The sequence below is a fragment of the Fundulus heteroclitus genome, unplaced genomic scaffold (genome assembly GCF_011125445.2).
Source record: "Fundulus heteroclitus isolate FHET01 unplaced genomic scaffold, MU-UCD_Fhet_4.1 scaffold_46, whole genome shotgun sequence".
Lineage (NCBI taxonomy): Eukaryota > Metazoa > Chordata > Actinopteri > Cyprinodontiformes > Fundulidae > Fundulus > Fundulus heteroclitus.
In genome coordinates this window covers 1,883,452-1,901,176 of record NW_023396879.1, presented here as the reverse complement: position 1 = coordinate 1,901,176, position 17,725 = coordinate 1,883,452, and the positions used below count along the sequence as shown (strand labels likewise).

The window sequence follows — 17,725 nt, the reverse complement described above, 5'->3', positions numbered from 1 at the left end:
CCTCTCCACTGTCGCTTCATGCATGCTCAGTATGAGGGATTGCTGCAAAGCCATCAGCAATGCAGACGACTGTCCACTGTGGCTCTACGCTCTTTCAGGAGGAGTGAATGCTGCTTGGAGAGACTTGATGCAACCTGCTGGGTTTCCTTAGAGAGGAAACTTTCTCACCAACCTGGAGGATCTGATGGAGTCTGACTTTGGAAAGAACCTTGATGACGTGATGTGAATTGGAGCTATATAAATAAGACTGAATTGAATTGAATTAAAAAACAAAGCTATCAGTCTGGTCTTAAAATATGTCGAGTAGCAGCGGAGATGAATACAACTGGTGCCAGGCAGTGACTGACAAAATATATTGTTTTATCAATCTCAAATGTATTAAAACTCTTTCTGTCCTATAGAGCCTAAACTGCAAACTTCACAAAATGAATGAGGAGGTTATGAACATATTTTTCTTCTAAGAATCGATTTATCAACACTTCTATTACACATGTGATGATTACATTGGACACAGATTCAATCATTAACCCAACAACAACCACATCAACACAACTTATATAGTGTTCGGCTAAATAAGGGCCGCAGGAGTTAGGGCATTCGTCCTGCAGTTGCCGGGTTGCCAGTTCAACTCCCTGTTCTGACCGTCTAGGTCGTTGTGTCCTTGGGCAAGACACTTTTTTTGTGTTTTTATCATCTCAGAGGCGACGTCTCACAGGTATCAGAGTCTTGGGTCCCAAACAGTGTTGCATGCTGGGAGCCGTAGTCCATTTTAACAGCACAAATGAAGCAGAATTGATTGACGTAGGACTGGACGATATAGAAGAAAAACATATTGATAAAATAGAAATTATATTGATCAATATCAATAATTATCAACAAATTCAAAACATAGATTTTAAGTGCAGCCCTGGTAATTTTATACGGTTGCTTAGCAACCTATTTTTAGATACAGAACACACAAACTCTGAATTCAAACTCAACCCTTTATTCAACCAACTTTTTTACCCAAACTGCAAGTTTTTAAAAATGAAAAAATTAAACATGTGCTCTCTGAACTCTTTAAAGGGGGCGGAGCTTGATTCCTTGGGTCTGCGTTGTGATTGGTTGGGAAGATGTAATGATGTAATATTAACCTATATCACTATCATGCAAAAGGAAGGAAAACTTTTATTCTATTGAACTTTTTACTGACCCATTTTTCTATCATCGATATACGTTTATCGAGATATATATATATATATATATATATATATATATATATATATATATATATATATATATATATATATATATATATATATATATATATATATATATATATATATATTGAATTATCGTCCAGCCCTAGATTGACACCAATTCTTTTTGGTTTAAAAAAGGTGGGAGTGGGAGGTTTTAGCTTTGGTGACTCCTGGAAACAAATGATGGCGGCACAAATAAAAAATGTTGTTGTTCATATTTGAAACAGAAAGTTATTAAGTTCAGTTCAACGTAGCAATGAAGGCCTTTAGCAAAATCCTGGTGAGGATATGAGTTAATGCATGTCTGACAAAAATGGTCTTCATATTAAAATGTCTAGATTGAGATAAATTCTCCACATATTAGTCCAACTTAATCTGACTGATTAACCACACAATTTAGATCCTTATCTGCGTGAGCTTTTATGTGACGAGTTAACTCGATACTTTGTCTAAAAGATTTATCACATAATTCACAACCGTAAGGTTTCTCACCCGTGTGGGTTCTAATGTGACGGGTTAAATCATTTCTCTGCCTGAAAGACTTATCACACAAATCGCAGGGATAAGGCTTCTCACCTGTGTGAGTTCGCATATGATAACTCAAGGTTGTTTTCTGGACAAAACCTTTACCACAAGCCAGACATTGGAAAGGCTTCTCACCAGTGTGAGTCCTACGGTGCCGAGCCAAATCCCAACTCTGTCGGAAGGATTTTTCACATAGTTCACAAGGATATGTCTTCTCACCTGTGTGTGTCCTCATATGTCTGGCCATACTACTGCAGTCACTGAAGGATTTACCACACACTTTACAAGTGCATGGCTTTTCACCTGTGTGAGTTCTTAGGTGAACAGTCAAATGACCGCCAAAACTGAAAAGTTTGCCACACACTTTGCAGATGTAAGGCTTCTCCCCGGTGTGAGTTCTCATATGTCTAACCATACTACTAGACTCACTAAAACTTTTACCACACACTTTACACAAAGACGGCTTCTCACCTGTGTGAGTTCTGATGTGACGAGTCAGATCGCCACGCTGTGTGAAAGATTTCTCACATAATTCACAATTAAACGGTTTCTCGCCTGTGTGAGTTCTTAGGTGACGCGCAAAGTCACAACGCCGCTTGAAAGATTTTTTACATAGCTCACAGGGATATGTCTTCTCACTTCCGTGAATTCTCTGGTGACGACTCAGCTTACTGTGCTTGTTAAATGCTCTCCCACAAGTCAGACATGAGAATGGTTTCCCAGCTGTATGAGTTCTTCTGTGGCGGGTAAAATCACTACTGTGTCTGAAAGACTTCTTACACAACTCACATTGATACGGTTTCTCATCTGTGTGAGTCCTGATGTGGCAAGTCAAATCACTCCTCTGTATAAAAGATTTACCACAAAATTCACAAGTGTGTGGCTTCTCACCTGTATGCGTTCTCATGTGATAATTCAAGGTAGTTTTCTGTATAAAACCTTTACCACAAACCAGACATCGGAACGGCTTCTCACCTGTGTGAGTTCTCATGTGCAGAGTCAGCTCAGGTTGCCTGCGGAAACCTTTCCCACATGTCAGACAAGAAAAAGGCTTCTCATCTGTGTGAGTCCTCATGTGTGCACTCAAATACCTATGCTGTTTAAAATATCTACCACACACTTCACAGGAGCACACGTCAGTTTTTTGTCTTTTAAGCTTCAACTTGTCCCCGACATTCCTGGATTTCTGATGCCTCTCATCTGGTTCAAGCTCTTTCTTGAGCCTTGAGTCTTTTGGGTTTCCTCCATGCTGATGTTGGTTCTGCACTTGTGGAAAGTTTGCAGAGAGGACTTTGTCCTGCATTGGTTCTGGGTTGAAATTGTTTTGATCAGAAGTAGGACTCATCATGAAGGCGTCGGTCTCCTCCTTCGCTACAAGCTGCCCCTCATCATTGTAGAGATCCTCCCATTCCTCTTTAACCTGGACAGGTTCTGATTTCTCCTGAATCTGCACAGGTTCTGGTTCCTCCTTTAGCTCCACCATCTGTTGCAGTTCTGGTCCATTGTGGAATATTTCCTCATAAGCAGGAGTCACCATAAAGCTGTTGGTCTCCTGTTTCACTACAAGGAACCCTTCGCCCCGACCAACCCAAGCTTTATCCTGCTCTTCACTTAGTTCTGGTTCCTCTTTGGTCTGCTGTGGTTCTGGTTCTGTCTGTTTCTCTTTCATCTTTGTCATTTGGTAACTTGGGGTCAGCAAATGAGTTCTTCTTTAACCCGTCGGTAAGAAACAGAACGGAGTCAGAGGAAGGCCTGAGGGAATTGAGAGAAACCACAACAATGTTAATATTGTTTTACCAATAAAGATCAGGACAAGTGAATAAATAAAATATCATTTTTTTTACCATAATGTATATAACCTCCTACATATAATATTTAAATACCAAAATCTAACTGCATTTTCTCTTAACCAAGGGTTTTAACGACCATCTGACACGTGACCTTTTAGAAACTAGCCGTTTTGCTCAGGTTATTTAAAATGTCAACACCTGCTGTTCTAGTCATACTGACGACTAAAAGCGCTTTACACTATAACCACATTCACACCACCACCTCCTGACATCCTGTATCTGTGTACACAGATCAACAGGCAACTTAGAGTTGCTCCTTAACCAGGGGCACATCAGCATGTAGCTGGAATCAAACCCCCAACCTTCCGATTGCAAGACGACTACCCGCTGAGCCACAGTTGCCTAAAATATAATACATATCAAAGATTTGAGAACCATTAAGGCGTCCATTTGACTGTTCAGTAATAATGAGGTGATGAGGACGGGAGTGGGAACCCGTATTAATTTATCTAATTATTGAAAATATAATAAGCAACAGATTTGATGGTGATGGTATATACTGAAGTAAGCTAAGCTAACTGTACATGGCTTTAGATTCAATACTTCAAAATGAGATAATCAGACAATAACTAAGGTTATGTGTAAATTCTGAATAGAGATCGACCGATACAGGTTTTTTAAGGTCGATGCCGTTACCGATTATTCTGACAACAGTCTAACCGATAAGGGCTGATATTGGTTTTCTTCTTCCTCCATTTATATGATAAAAATGACACAATGATTACAATTGTTACACAAATCTCAAAACTTGTGCTTAAACCAGCTAACATTGACAATCAGCTTCAGATGGCATTTTTAAAGGTACACTGAAGAAGCATGCGTCATGAATCTTATGGTCGTGCTTTGCTTGCACTTAAAGGGACAGTGTGTAACTAATTTGGCTTTTAATTTGCAAAAATGAATTATTGCTTTTAGAAATACAGATTCTGGCAAGGTCTAACAACATTACATCAAAAATGAAAGCATTCTTATAACTTTATATTCTATTAATAGTTTATAAATACATAGGTGTTGGTGCACCCACTGGGAGGCGCCATGTTGCGTCACCATTTCTGATTACAGTAACCGAAATGGGACAAACTTGTCAGCCATATGCATTTCCCTTCTGTCTTCTACATGAAGACCTGCTGTTGGTGGAGGAGTAGAAAACAAAACCGTAGATCATCTGTTTGCTGTTAAAACAGAGGACCATCTGTACTCTTTGCCCAGCGAGAAGGAAGAGAAAGTCACCAAGAAAAGAACAAGAAGTGATAATAGGGAGAAAATAAGAGTTTATATCGGCGCAGTTATTATGACCAGGTGGAGGGAGTGAGGATTAAAAATGGATGCCGAGGTTACCATCCATTCCATCCATCCATCCAGAAGGGGTTACAGGTAAGTTAATTGAATTAACTTAAATCAATATAACAGTGAAGTTTATTCTGGCATTATGTTAGAAACAGGGCAGTGTGGTCCAGCAGCTACTCTGTCCTCCCGGCAGAGACGGCTACTTTCTTCGTCTAGTTGTCTCCCTCTCAGGGAGTATCTGCGAACATGGAGAAATATTAGAGCCGGCCGGCTGACGGCGTCCGTAGTGCAGCAGCAGGACGGAGTCTCTTACTCGTGTTTCTGTGAACGCTCCAAATAAGTGACGGCACGTTCAGAAAGGAGCCCAAAAAAACAACACAAGTGGCAACAGTGTCAGAAACCATTTCACTAACTATTAGCAGTATCTTGGTACCTAATCATGTTTAAATTGTCACACTTATGATGACTTAACGGTCATTTGTAATTCATTTAACACACCGTACATGGTGCGCCTGGGTGAAAATCTTACACACCGGCACTTTAATGAAGGTGCCACAATGAAAAAATAGCTTTAGTTCAATGGGAAGAAGGAGGAGAAAAATCACTGACTACCGCTGCAGCGTACGGACATTATTTCATAAGTTAGATGCTGTACGCTGAATAATTGGTAATTATTTACATGTGGGTACATAATTCTCCATGGGAACAAATAAACAGAAACTGGGACACACCGCGGTTCCCTCCAGAAAACAACGGTAACAACGAAGCACTGCCGCCGGAGTAGAGCGGTGAAGCCGACAGCTCTGTCCCGTATATCTCCTCAGAAAACAACGAAGCACTGCTGCTGGAGTGACTCTCTGTGAAAACGGGGTTTATTTTTATTCCCTGTCCTAAACCCTGAAATAACGCAGATAAATGCCATCGTTGGATCAGAGCGTGTAAACGGTGGACTTTACGGTTCAAAATGTGACCAAACACACCGGTCGCTACATTTCATCGGCTGTAAGGGACCAACAGTGAAATATCCAGACCTGATACCTGCGCCTGCAGCCTCTGCTCAGGTGTGTTTATTTATCTGATCCTTTCATGCAGATCTATCTAGCAACAGAAAATACACGAACAAGCAGACAGCTGTGACACTCAGGAATGTTGGTTTCATGGAGGCCCATTAAAGCCCGTTTCTTTTCCCTCTGGTTCCCGGATCAGGTCCAGCGGCTGGTCTGCGACCCGTCTCGACACAAACTGCTGGTTCTGGCCGGTCAGTGCGTGGAGGGCAGCGGAGAAAGCAAATATTATTTTTGTGAGACATCTGCAAATGACCAGAGAGCCGTTTACTGTCTGAGAACGAATTATCGAGGGATCAGTCGAGTTTAAACAGACGTGATTATCCATTAGCTAAACGTCCCCAAGTGTTAAGTCTTCAGTTTAACCCATGTGGCTTTACAGAAGACACTAGAAGATCTAACATCTCTAAACTAAAAGATTTTTGTTTCTTTTTCAGTGAAACAGGAGGTATTAGCGGGAGGATCTGCTTCAAACTAATGAAAGGAGGTTAACTTGCTGTTTTCAGCAGGATTTCCAGCTGAAAAGGCTGGATGGTTTTTTTCTGCTTTCCACGCCTCTTATTTCCAGATGTGATGAAGTCACAACAAATTAAAACCATTTCCTTTAGGGGCCACTGCTGCTTCATTTAGGGCCACGCTTTCCCTTCACATGATGAAGCCATTCTGCATTTACTGAGTGTTAAACAATTCAATGTGTTAAAAAACATGTCAGTGTTACAGCACTGCATGTACATAACTGAAGTAGCCATTAATACATGTAATGTCATCCTGCTGAAAATCACACATTCATATTTTATCAAGAGCCTGAGGCCCAGAGGCTCCCCGGTAGATCTCAACCATCAACCTGCTGACAGGTCGAAGCGAAAATGTTTCGTTTCTGCTTTAAAAGCTGCTGAATTATTCTTAGTCTGGATTATTTAGCCACAGTTTCCGCTCAGAATTTGAAATGAAATGAAATGAAAATTATTCGAACATGATACAAATATAAAAATAAAATAGTGCACAGTAACAAGAAGTGCATAATTAAACCATTAAACCTGAAACGCGGCTAAACGCGGGTTCGGTTCTGTTGGTTCGGTCCAGTTTACAGCAAACCTTCAGGTTCTGGTCGGAGTTCGGCTCCAGAAAAGTTCTGCTTACCGTGGACACAGAAATGTTCAGCTCACTCAGCAAAGGCGGGCTTCGAACCGACACCAAAACAGGCTAACCATGCTAGCGCCTTGTTGTTTTTCCGCTGGATGTGCCACACGGAGAGTTCCCCCAGAAACAGCGACCACTCCTTTTGGTTCCGCCTCCAGCTGCAAACCTTAGTTTTTCCTCTAGATATTTATTACTTTATCTTTGCTCCTTTTCCATACATATTAATATTAGTTGCTAAATAATCTCAATCTAATCCAAACATTATTTACAAATAATTAAATTAAATTAAATTTTATTTATATAGCACCAATTCATGGCACATATCATCTCAAGGTTCTTTCCAAAGTCAGACTCCATCAGATCCTCCAGGTTGGTGAGAAAGTTTCCTCTCTAAGGAAACCCAGCAGGTTGCATCAAGTCTCTCCAAGCAGCATTCACTCCTCCTGAAAGAGCGTAGAGCCACAGTGGATAGTCGTCTGCATTGTTGATGGCTTTGCAGCAATCCCTCATACTGAGCATGCATGAAGCGACAGTGGAGAGGAAAACTCCCTTTTAACAGGGAGGAGAACCTCCAGCAGAACCAGAACCAGGCTCAGTGTGAACGCTCATCTGCCTCCACCCACTGGGGCTTAGAGAAGACAGAGCAGAGACACAGAAAGCTCAGAAGCTCACATTGACCCAGGAGTACTTTCTATGTTAGAGAAGACAGAGCAGAGACACAGAAAGCACAGAAGCTCACATTGACCCAGGAGTACTTTCTATGTTAGATGGTAATAGAGGATGATCTGCCTCCCCTGATGATGTCACAGCTAACAGAACGCCAGACCAGGTGTACCTTCTATGAAGAGACAAAATGACAGAGAACTAAAAGCTGAAATAACAACAGACAATGCAGATTGGAGAGCAGTAGGAGAACTCAGCAGAGAGAGACAAATAGACCCTGATGTCCTCCAGCAGCCTAAACCTATAGCAGCATAACTATAGAGATAGCTCAGGGTAACATGAGCCACTCTGACTAGAAGCTTTGTCACAAAGGAAAGTTTTAAGCCTAACCTTAAATGACTAAAACTTTATTTCTACAGTAAAGTGTTAAAAAAGTATTTTTTTCTTTATCAGAATCCAAATCATCCTCATTTGGCCATAATCATGTAGATAATTATGAATGTTGTTACAGTAATCACAGTATACAGACAATATGTGTTTTTATTGTTGTTTATTTTCTTGTGTGTAAAGCACATTGTAAAAAGGTTAATGTACTTTTTTTCTTCTTTTTTGTGTCAGATGTTCATTGTGTCCATCAGAGAGACACCCTGGGGGCTGAAACTGTCTCTGAGGCGGCTGGTCTTAGCAAACAGCGCTCTGTAGCACCAATGGCTCAAAGACTGCAACCAACAAGACACCAAGCGGGGGCAGATTGAATGCATGCTGAGCTGCAGGTGGTTCTACAGCACCGCTGGCCCAGGTTCTACAGCACCGTTGGCCCAGCACATCCACCTCCAGGATCAGAATGATGACGGTGGCGCTATCTGTTGAAATCAGGGGGCTCACAAAAAGGGAATATATACAATATATTATTAGTTAATATTAGTCAAGATGCACTGGTCACACCTTTCCTGGTTGATTCTGTTTTCTGGTTTTTCTTTTAGGTCTGATTTGCAGGTTTTAAAGATCAAAACACCATAAAAGAATAAAAAAATGCTGCAGGTTCTTGAACGGTAAATAAAGACGTCAAGCATTCATGATACGTCACTAAACATGAAGAGAGCATCAGACTCAGTGTTTTTAGACTGAAATGATGGCAGTTCTTAGTTTTGATGATCCCGGATCAGAACCGATCAACCGACTCAGTCTGATTCCGACATCTGATCGACTAATCAGATAATTTCTAGTAAACAGAACCGATTTAGATCAAAGACAAGCACCAGGGGGCGATGTGGTTCCATGAGAGAAACATCAGCTGAGAAGTTACTCTTGATGATTTAAGCACATTAAATTAGTGAAATAATTGACTATAAAACATCAGTGGCTTTAAAAAGAGAAATGGTTCCTGTGTTTTCAGAAGATCTAAACTCAACACAGTTTCTCTGGAGGTGTCGGTGCTATGATGATGGTTCGGTTCTGCTCTACATCCATGACTGACCTGAGACCAAGGTTGGTTCTGTCAGAACCTTCTGCTGTAATATAGTCACAGCTTTCAGTGTAGAAAAAAGGCCCGTCTGGTTCACCACTTCATCTGGTTCACCACTTCATCTGGTTCACCACTTCATCTGATTTCATCGCTGCTCATGACTTTTTTATGGATGAAGCTCAGTGGTGGACCTGGTTGGTCCAAACGTCACAGAACCGAGTGGATCTGATTTCCTCTTCATTACTGGGTCTGGAGGCACCGTCTGTTACCAGAGTATGAATATTTTTAACCTCGGAACAAAGAGTTCAGTCATGTGACAAAGTAGTTCTGGTTCTACTCCAGAGACCTGAACTGTGATGCAGAATAATTCAGTTCAGGATGGAAGCCCTTTTATTTAAACGTCTCCGTCTTCAACTGTAGTCCTGCGGTCCTTTCCACATCCAGGCCGATGTGAACCTTCACACCATGAGCAAACCCAGGAAGTTATTACCCATAGACATATATTATATTATGTCTATGTTATTACCATCCCTGTCTGAGGTTCTCTGGTCTCTACTCCCAGAATGCACTGGGTTGGGTCCAAATGTGTTTCCAGTCATAGTGCTGTGCTTCACAGTGGAGACGGGGTTCTTTGGGTCACACTCAGGATTCCTCCTCCTCCAAACATCATCTGATGTTCCCCTGAACCCTCTGAATCATTTAGACGAGATTTTTGTTTAATAGTTACCGTTCCCAAACAGGTTCGCTCTCCCTGTCCTGATTATGTTTTTAGGAGAAACCAGTTAGTTTGTGTTTCACAACTGGACCTCTTCAATCAACAACTACAGCTTTGGACTGAACGGCTGTTATTCTGATAATAAACGATGGATGCTGCAGCAGTGGACCCATGCAGGCTGTAGGGGGCGCTATGTGAGGCAGGTGTGATGCTCTCTGTCAGCAGCAGCAGCTGAGGAGGAGGAGGAGGAGGAGGAGGAGGAGGAGGAGGAGCGCACAGCTGGAATGCTCCTGCAGGCCGACACACGCCTTCCAGCGGTCATGTCAGCAGAGCACAGACCTGAAAACAGGTTCCTGACAGAAGAGCAGCGCTGCTGAGATAACATGAGAGGATACAGAGGCATCAAGTACACTTTGTTCATCTTCTGCTACTTCTTCTGGGTGAGTGTGAGCAGCCGTCGCAGCAACAGGAGCTTCATGCTCAGCTGTCTCCTCCTCTGTTCTCTGCAGGGTTTAATGGGGATGCTTTAAACTGAAGAACCTGCTGCTGAAGGTTATTTTTGTTCTAATTAACAAGCAGAACCAGGAGCTGTGGAGCTAAACAGCAATTATAACATTTTACAGAAGTAGGTTAAACGTTACTTCTGTCAGAACCTGTGAAGCTGGTTTGTTTCTTAGTGGTCTGGGCGTGGCAGCGTTTCCGCTGACGACTTTTAATAAAAGTATCAGGAAAACCCAAAACATCAGTTCTGATAACCTCGGCTCCACTCTGGCTTTCCATGTGGTCCTGACTGTCCTGAGGTCCAGTAAAGCGGTCCTGATCCCTGGTTCTTCAGACTTCCTGAAGGCTGTCAGAGTTTTCTCAGCCTGAATTATGACCCGTGGATCATCCAGGACCTCACCCCCCCCCCCCTTCATGACGTTCATTTTGTTGTTATTGGTGGAGATTTTTCCTCAGATTCTGTTTCTGCTCGCCTTCAACCACTAAACAGAACCACGTGGTTCCAGTCCAGACCCGTTAGTCTGTCTTTGATGATCCACCTGAGATCAAAGGAAACGGGCTCAGACTTTAAAAGCTGACCTGAGAGGAGGAGTCCAGTTTCTCCAGCAGACCTCCAGGACTCGTCCTGTCAGAAGAAGCACACGCCCACAGGTGTCTCTCTGTGACTCTGCAGGTTGTCAGCGCCATCCTGACAGCGGTGGGGATCTACGCCATGGTCGCCAAGGAGAAAGGTCAGTGAGCAGAAATCACGCCAGCAGCTGGATTCCTGGTTCTGTTTTCTTTTCTTTGCACCATCCTCCAGGTCTTTGGTTTTCCTGAGAGGATCACAGCCAGTTCTGGGTTCAGGTCAGAACCATCTGTGGTACTGAAAGCTCTAAGTTTCCTCCTGAGGAAGACCGGCTTTAGAAGCTGGCCTTCCTTCAGTTCTGTTTTTTTTCCCCAGGATGGTTTGTGGAGGTGCAGCAGCTCCAGGAACCCTCCACAGATACCATCCTGTCATTGTCTGTAGAATAAAGGTGTTAAAGCCATAGATCAGCTGATGTCCTGTTTCCACATGGACTCTTCTGTCAGTTATGTGACCAAAGTCTTATTCTTGTAAACTTTCTCTGATCGAGTTTAATGATGAAGCAGAAATGAAGCGAGTCAGTTTCCAGGTAAGGCTGCAGAGAACCAGGAAGTGATGATCACATCACGGTGGTTCTGCTCACATTCCTGAAGACGAGCTTCCTGGAGATCCTCAGACAAGTTTCAACTTTTACTCTTAATGATGAATCAGATGTTTGTGAGTCTCGAGGTTTATTTCTCAATAAGCTGCTGAGTTCTGTTCCTCAGTTTGGGACAGACCTCCACAGAACTGCTGCAGGGTTCTGACCCGGTTTAAGGGTCAGAACCAGGCCTGGGTTTTATTCACAGTACTGCTCATCATAAATAAGTGTTTTTCACAGATGTAGTCGACACTCTAACGGTGGATCCGGCGCTGCTGCTGGTCGTCGTCGGATCGTTGATGTTTCTCGTCACCTTCCTGGGATGTTTCGGGGCGCTGCGTAACGCCACCTGCCTGCTAAAGACGGTACGACTTTAATCTTCTTATATTTATTTAATGTTTCTATCCAGAGACACAGAGAGGCTGCAGAAAAAAAACCTTTGCATGCAGGCATTGTGAGGTGAAGCCAATTCACTCTTTGTTGTTGGGTCAATGAGGAGTAGATGGATATAAGGAATGTTCTGGAACATGTTAGAAGACCTGAGATAACTAAGATCTACACCAAGCGTCCGATACATCCTGATGTTTCTGTTATTTGAAGTACAACATTAACATTTTTACTCAAATGCTAAACACATTTAGTTAAAGGTGGTCTTCCTTCTGTACAAAGACCTCAGAGAACCACGGGGTGATGACAGGTAAAGCTGCGTATCATCAGCGTAGCAGAGACTGTCAGGATCTCCAGGGCGTTGATTATTTCTTGTAGCTCCCTGGGGATCCTGCACTCTCTTTGTGTTTTAAACTTTTAGAATTGTTTACCCTCAGATCCTTGTTTCTGTCATTAGTTTAGTTTTCTGTTCAGGTTTTATGTTAGTAGTTTATTCTGGTACCGGATAGAATCGGTTCCTGTGTTAGTCATCTTATTTACTGTGTTGGTAGTTCTGTTAGATCTTTACTTTCTGCCTACCCGTCCTCAGTTTAGTTAGGTTTTTCCTTCATGTCAGGCCATTATTCATGTTTCCTTTAGATTCAGTTCTTCCTCTGCCCTGCCAGCTCACTGCCCTCCTTTCCTTCTGCCTAGCTGCCTTTTACTCATCTCAGCGGTGATCATTTGCTCCAGCTGCTGCTCCTCCCGTCTCCCCTCCTTTATATTCAGGCTGTTCAGCAATCATCAGCTATCCTACCTCATTCCTGTCAAGTTCCTGTATCCTGTATCCCTGATAGTAAGCTTTCTTCATGTTATTTAGTAAATCATATTCATTACAATACGCAGCTTCCCAGCTCTTGTCTGCGCTTCCATCCCGATCCCAATAACACTACAAACCTGACAGAGACAGAAAAAGCGCTCTGAGCTAAGGCCAGAAATAGATCTCTCTGAATAAAGAAGTGGTCGTTGCATTGTGCCTTGGGGCATCCCTGTGGAGAGATCAGCGTCTGTTAATGGAGACCAAGAGTGCACCGCATCAATGAGACCAGTCTGAGAACAACGTAGGATGTTAATGTTAACCAAGTCAAGCAAAGCTTTGCTGTCGATGCATCACCTTTTCTTCTTCCTCCTGCAGTTCTTGGCGATCCTCGCTGTCGTCTTCCTCCTGCAGATTGCAGCTGGAGCCGTAGGATACGTTTTTACTGACATGGTAACAGAACGACACATGAACAGAATCCAGCATATCCTCAGAGACCAGATGTGACCGTGCTGTTGTTCAGGTGATGAAAAGGACAGAGAAGCTGATGATGAAGACCATTGTCCACTACAGAGAGGATCGGGACCTGGAGAACGCCATCGACTACATACAGAAAAAGGTGAACCACAACATCAACATGTTGTCAACAAACCCGCCGTTAAATGTGTTGTAGTGACTGGATGTTTTCTTTGTGCACAGTTCAAGTGTTGTGGAGTAGATGATTATAAGGACTGGTCCAACAATGTTTACTTTGAGTGTTCGGAGAACAATCCCAGTCTGGAAGCCTGTGGAGTTCCCTTCTCATGTTGCCGTCACCAGGAAAACCAGGTCAGATCGTTGGATCCATGTTTCCATGTGAATGTTGGACAGATTCAGTTTATTTCTGCAGGACTCGATACAACAACAATGTCAAAATGTGTATATCTGTGTATGTCACACCCAGGCCAGATTTAGGTTTGAAGTAGAATCTGTTTAGAGAGCTAAAGATTAGGGTAATGGTTCTGAAGCCTCCAACCTCAGACTTTATCATCAGCAAAGAAACATTGTGATGCAGAGTCGGCATGAAAAAGCTGTTCAGTCATTATAAAAAGGGTTCGATTCCTGAGATACCGATAAAGATTTTTCCACTGAATGTTGAGAAGGGTAGAAATCATTTTTTAAATTCCTCTTTTTATTTAAAATGTTGATCAGAAACATGTTTGTTTTTCCAAATTGATTAATCTTTTCTTTTCCTTTGAGAGACGCTTGTCTAGTTTCAAATCAGAAACAAACTTCTTGGTTAAACAAAAATAATTTAAAGTTCAAACCTAACTGTCTTATACAGGAAAAGCTGAAACTTAGTATTTCTAGATGTATCAGTAAACCACTGTATCATCAGCATGCAGGCAGAGAATTCAAATCTTTATTTGTTTCCTATAATATAAAGAATAGTGTTGCTGGGTGTAAATTATGGAGAGACGTGTGCGGTTTCTGTATGGGGTTAGATAACTGTCAATATAAACGTATGCGTAGGTCTCTGAATCCGTAAATATAAGTCAATAAACGTGAATACATCAAAGATTTGTATTTGTTCCTGGTTGTCTACTCATACATAAACATGTGACGTCAGATGTTTCATTTATGAGAATAAAAGTTACAAAGTAAAAATTTTGCAAAAATACAAGTACAAATCCTAAATTTTTAAATTCCCCCCCCCCACCCCCAAATCATAAATTTACGAGTACGAATCTACAGCCCATGGTGAAGCTATTACACACCCTACCAGTTGGTGGCGGTGTGTAATAGCTGACAGGTGCGTTTTTCTCTGTCTTCTTCTTGTTTAATGGTGGTTGATAAAACAAAACATACAAGGTCATCACCGCCACCTACTGGTAAGGAGTAAAACAGCTTCTTCAGGGGTTGTAGATTTGTACTCGTAAATTTCTGATTCGCACTTGTAAATTTGAACTTGTAATGTTGCAAAGCTGTAACTTCTAAACTTGTATTCTCACAGATGAAACACGTTGTTGGATTTATTAATCCTTTACCATTTTATATACTTATAGTCTTATTACTCTCTGCTTATGAACATGCTTGTGTGGAAATAAGATCTACTGATTTGACCCTTAGAAAGAAGAAGTAACTCATGTCTGCTGCACCCGCAAAGGAGCAGCAGACAGAACCAGTTTGACTGATTATGATTAGAAGACTGTGGAAAGGATAAGGAGTTGTTTGTCTCTTATCTCAAACGCAGTATCTTGTGGCAGTGCAACTGCATCCTGCTTTCATGAAATAAAAAAGCCTGCAGGGGGAATTACCGTCGGAGTTGAGCAGAGACACCTTGGTGTACATTTAGATTCCTAACAGCTCTCTCCCCTTCTGCAAAAGCTTGTGAGACGTATACTGTGTCTGTTTGGTCTTTTATTTAAAAGTTAGGAGATTAAAATAAACTTATCACACATGATATTACATGTTGTGAGTTGACAACCAGGAACAAATACAAATCTTGAAAGTATTCATGTTTATTGACTTACATTTACAAATTCAGATACCTACGCTTACGTTTATATTGACAGTTATCTAACCCCATATTTCTGGGTCTTTTTAAGAGGCGCCAGGTCAATGAAAAACAGGATAAACTTTAGTGCATCTGGAAGAAGCAGTCCAGAGTTCTGCTTCAGATGGCTATTCCTCTAGAACCAGCGGTGACGTTGGGAGGACACCATCTTGCTCAGGCTGTGGAGAACGTCGTGACGCTGCAGATAGACTGACACCTCTGATGATGGAGCAGCTTTTACCGAGTGACCAGCTCCATCCGGGTGGATTTACGGGCTGCGTTCCTGTCTCTGCAGACGGTGCTGAACACCATGTGTGGTTACGGGATGCAGGAGGAGCAGGAAGACTCGGCCAACAAGCACATCTTCACCTTCGGCTGTCTGGATAAGATCATCATGTGGGGCAAGAAGAACCTGCTGCTGGTGGCCGGGCTGACAGGTGGCCTTCTGCTGCTCGAGGTAACGTCAGCCTGCTCCACAGCTCTGAGCTCCTCCGCTGAATACGGTTAATAATCCACTGGTGTTCTCTGTGGCAGGTCTGCATGATGATCCTGGCTGGTGCTCAGATCGCCTGGATACAGAAAGTCCAACGGAGACAGAGAGAAAGCGACGCCCGGAGCAGAGACGACAGGAAGGAGAGACTCTGGTTTCCTGCCTTTGCAGACTTTGACGACGAATAAACTCGACTGATGAAAGGCTGCGAACGTGCAGAAGCTTCCGCATCAGCACTGTGAATTCCAGGAGACGGTTTAACTACCGGGAGAACAGAAATGTTCTCTCTGAGTCTAAAGAGAACTTTTGTTAAAGCTTTCTGAGGCGAATCGCTGCACAAACGTCTGTGAAACCTTAAAAGCTGAAAAATATCTCAAAGAACCAAAGCCCAGGAGCCAGAATGTTCTGTGAAGTTGTTGATTTAACATGTTGGACAGAAAGTCTAACAACGCTCCTCATCGGAGAGTTTCCCTCCTCAGGAAAGCAAAACGGAACCAGGAAGATGAACAGAAATGTCTGTGTGGAACAAGCCTTTAAAATGAGAACTGAGGTTCTGGGAGGTGTTCTGGTCTCCTTCAGGTTGGACCTCCACCACGACCCCCTGCTGGAGACCTTCCTGATCCCACTTGTTCCTCCTGCGCTCACTAAATCATCATTCTGCCTTTAATCTGAGGTGGATTAGCAGCAGAAACACGTGCAGCAGCTTGTTGCTGCAAAGATGCAGTCATGTGCTCCTTCACGCTCGCTTTATTGGATTAATGACCTCAGGGTGAAGAAGTGTGTGGGTCTGTGTGTCCAGGCCGACTCTGTTCACACGCGTGAACTGGACCACAGAGCCGTTCAAGAAGGCGGCCTGAGCTGATATTTAGGTCCACTTTATGTCTCTTACCTGGGAAACCACCAGGATGCATTGTGGGAAGAAGGCTGGCCATAGAGGTACAGGAGTGTGACGGTTCGGACGCTGTTCTGACCCAACCTAGCAGTTCACCCAGAAGGAAGTTCTCTTAGCAGAAAAACACCTGGAATGGTTTTAGGAGCATTAAAACTAGTTTGAGACTGTTGGTCAGACACTGAGCCTTCCTCAGGTATTCACCCACCTGCACTTTTACAAACTTTGTCCCAAACTCACTGTGATTGTATTAAACTAACCAGCAGAACTGTGACATTTTGCATTTTACCCCCATTCACTCCAGTTTCCCTAAATAAAATAAAATCAGGCCTAATCGGCACCCAGAGTCCAGCTGTGTCTCATTTAATCTCAGTACAGATGAAGCTGTGCTGGTTCTGGCCTCAGAGGTTCTTTAGAGAACATCAGAGAACATCCAGCACCCTGTAGACCAGAGAACCCAGCAGACGGGTCAGGGAGGAGGTTCTGGTCCAGTTTCCAGCAGGTCAGGTTCTACAGAACCTCCCAGAGTTCTGATCATCATGTGGACCTGGAGAGAGGATGGACCTCCTGCAGACCTACCAGGACATGGACGTCCACCTGGACTGACAGGCTGGACCAGGAGAGCATTGATCAGAGAAGCAGGAGGACCATGGTGGCTCTGGAGGAGCTGCAGAGACCAGCAGCTCAGGTGGGAGAAATTCTGGCCTTTATGAAGGAGTGGAAAGCAGGAAGTCTTGGTGGGAAGGAAGTCAGAAGAGTTTCTGTTTGCAGTTTGCTAACATGCTACAAACCACGTAGGAGACGCCGCAGACGAGATCAGAGCAAACAAGAACTGGACTTTCTGACCTATATTTAATAAATTAAAAGCTGTGATCAAAAGTACCGTTTGAAAATAGCTTTTATGGAGCTGTTAAATATACCTCTCATTAAACCTACATTTTGCATTAAAAGTTTTTTTATTGGTCTGATGA

At 42.8% G+C, this 17,725-nt stretch overlaps 2 protein-coding genes across 2 annotated transcripts; one reads left to right on the top strand and one right to left on the bottom strand.

Moving 5' to 3' along the window:
- Window positions 1-1,315: 1,315 nt before the first annotated feature.
- On the bottom strand, window positions 1,316-7,212 carry LOC118556008 (zinc finger protein 883-like). Its single transcript, XM_012872772.3, has 2 exons — window positions 7,108-7,212; window positions 1,316-3,518 (listed from the first exon to the last, which is right to left on the bottom strand). The coding sequence occupies exon 2, from the start codon at window positions 3,442-3,444 to the stop codon at window positions 1,612-1,614; it is 1,833 nt and encodes a 610-aa protein (XP_012728226.2). The 5' UTR covers window positions 3,445-3,518; window positions 7,108-7,212; the 3' UTR covers window positions 1,316-1,611.
- A 3,031-nt stretch (window positions 7,213-10,243) lies between these two features.
- On the top strand, window positions 10,244-16,811 carry zgc:113223 (tetraspanin). The gene is made up of 8 exons (XM_012872959.3): window positions 10,244-10,390; window positions 11,125-11,182; window positions 11,897-12,021; window positions 13,218-13,292; window positions 13,363-13,458; window positions 13,539-13,667; window positions 15,671-15,832; window positions 15,910-16,811. The coding sequence occupies exons 1-8, from the start codon at window positions 10,334-10,336 to the stop codon at window positions 16,051-16,053; spliced, it is 846 nt and encodes a 281-aa protein (XP_012728413.2). The 5' UTR covers window positions 10,244-10,333; the 3' UTR covers window positions 16,054-16,811.
- Window positions 16,812-17,725: the final 914 nt, after the last annotated feature.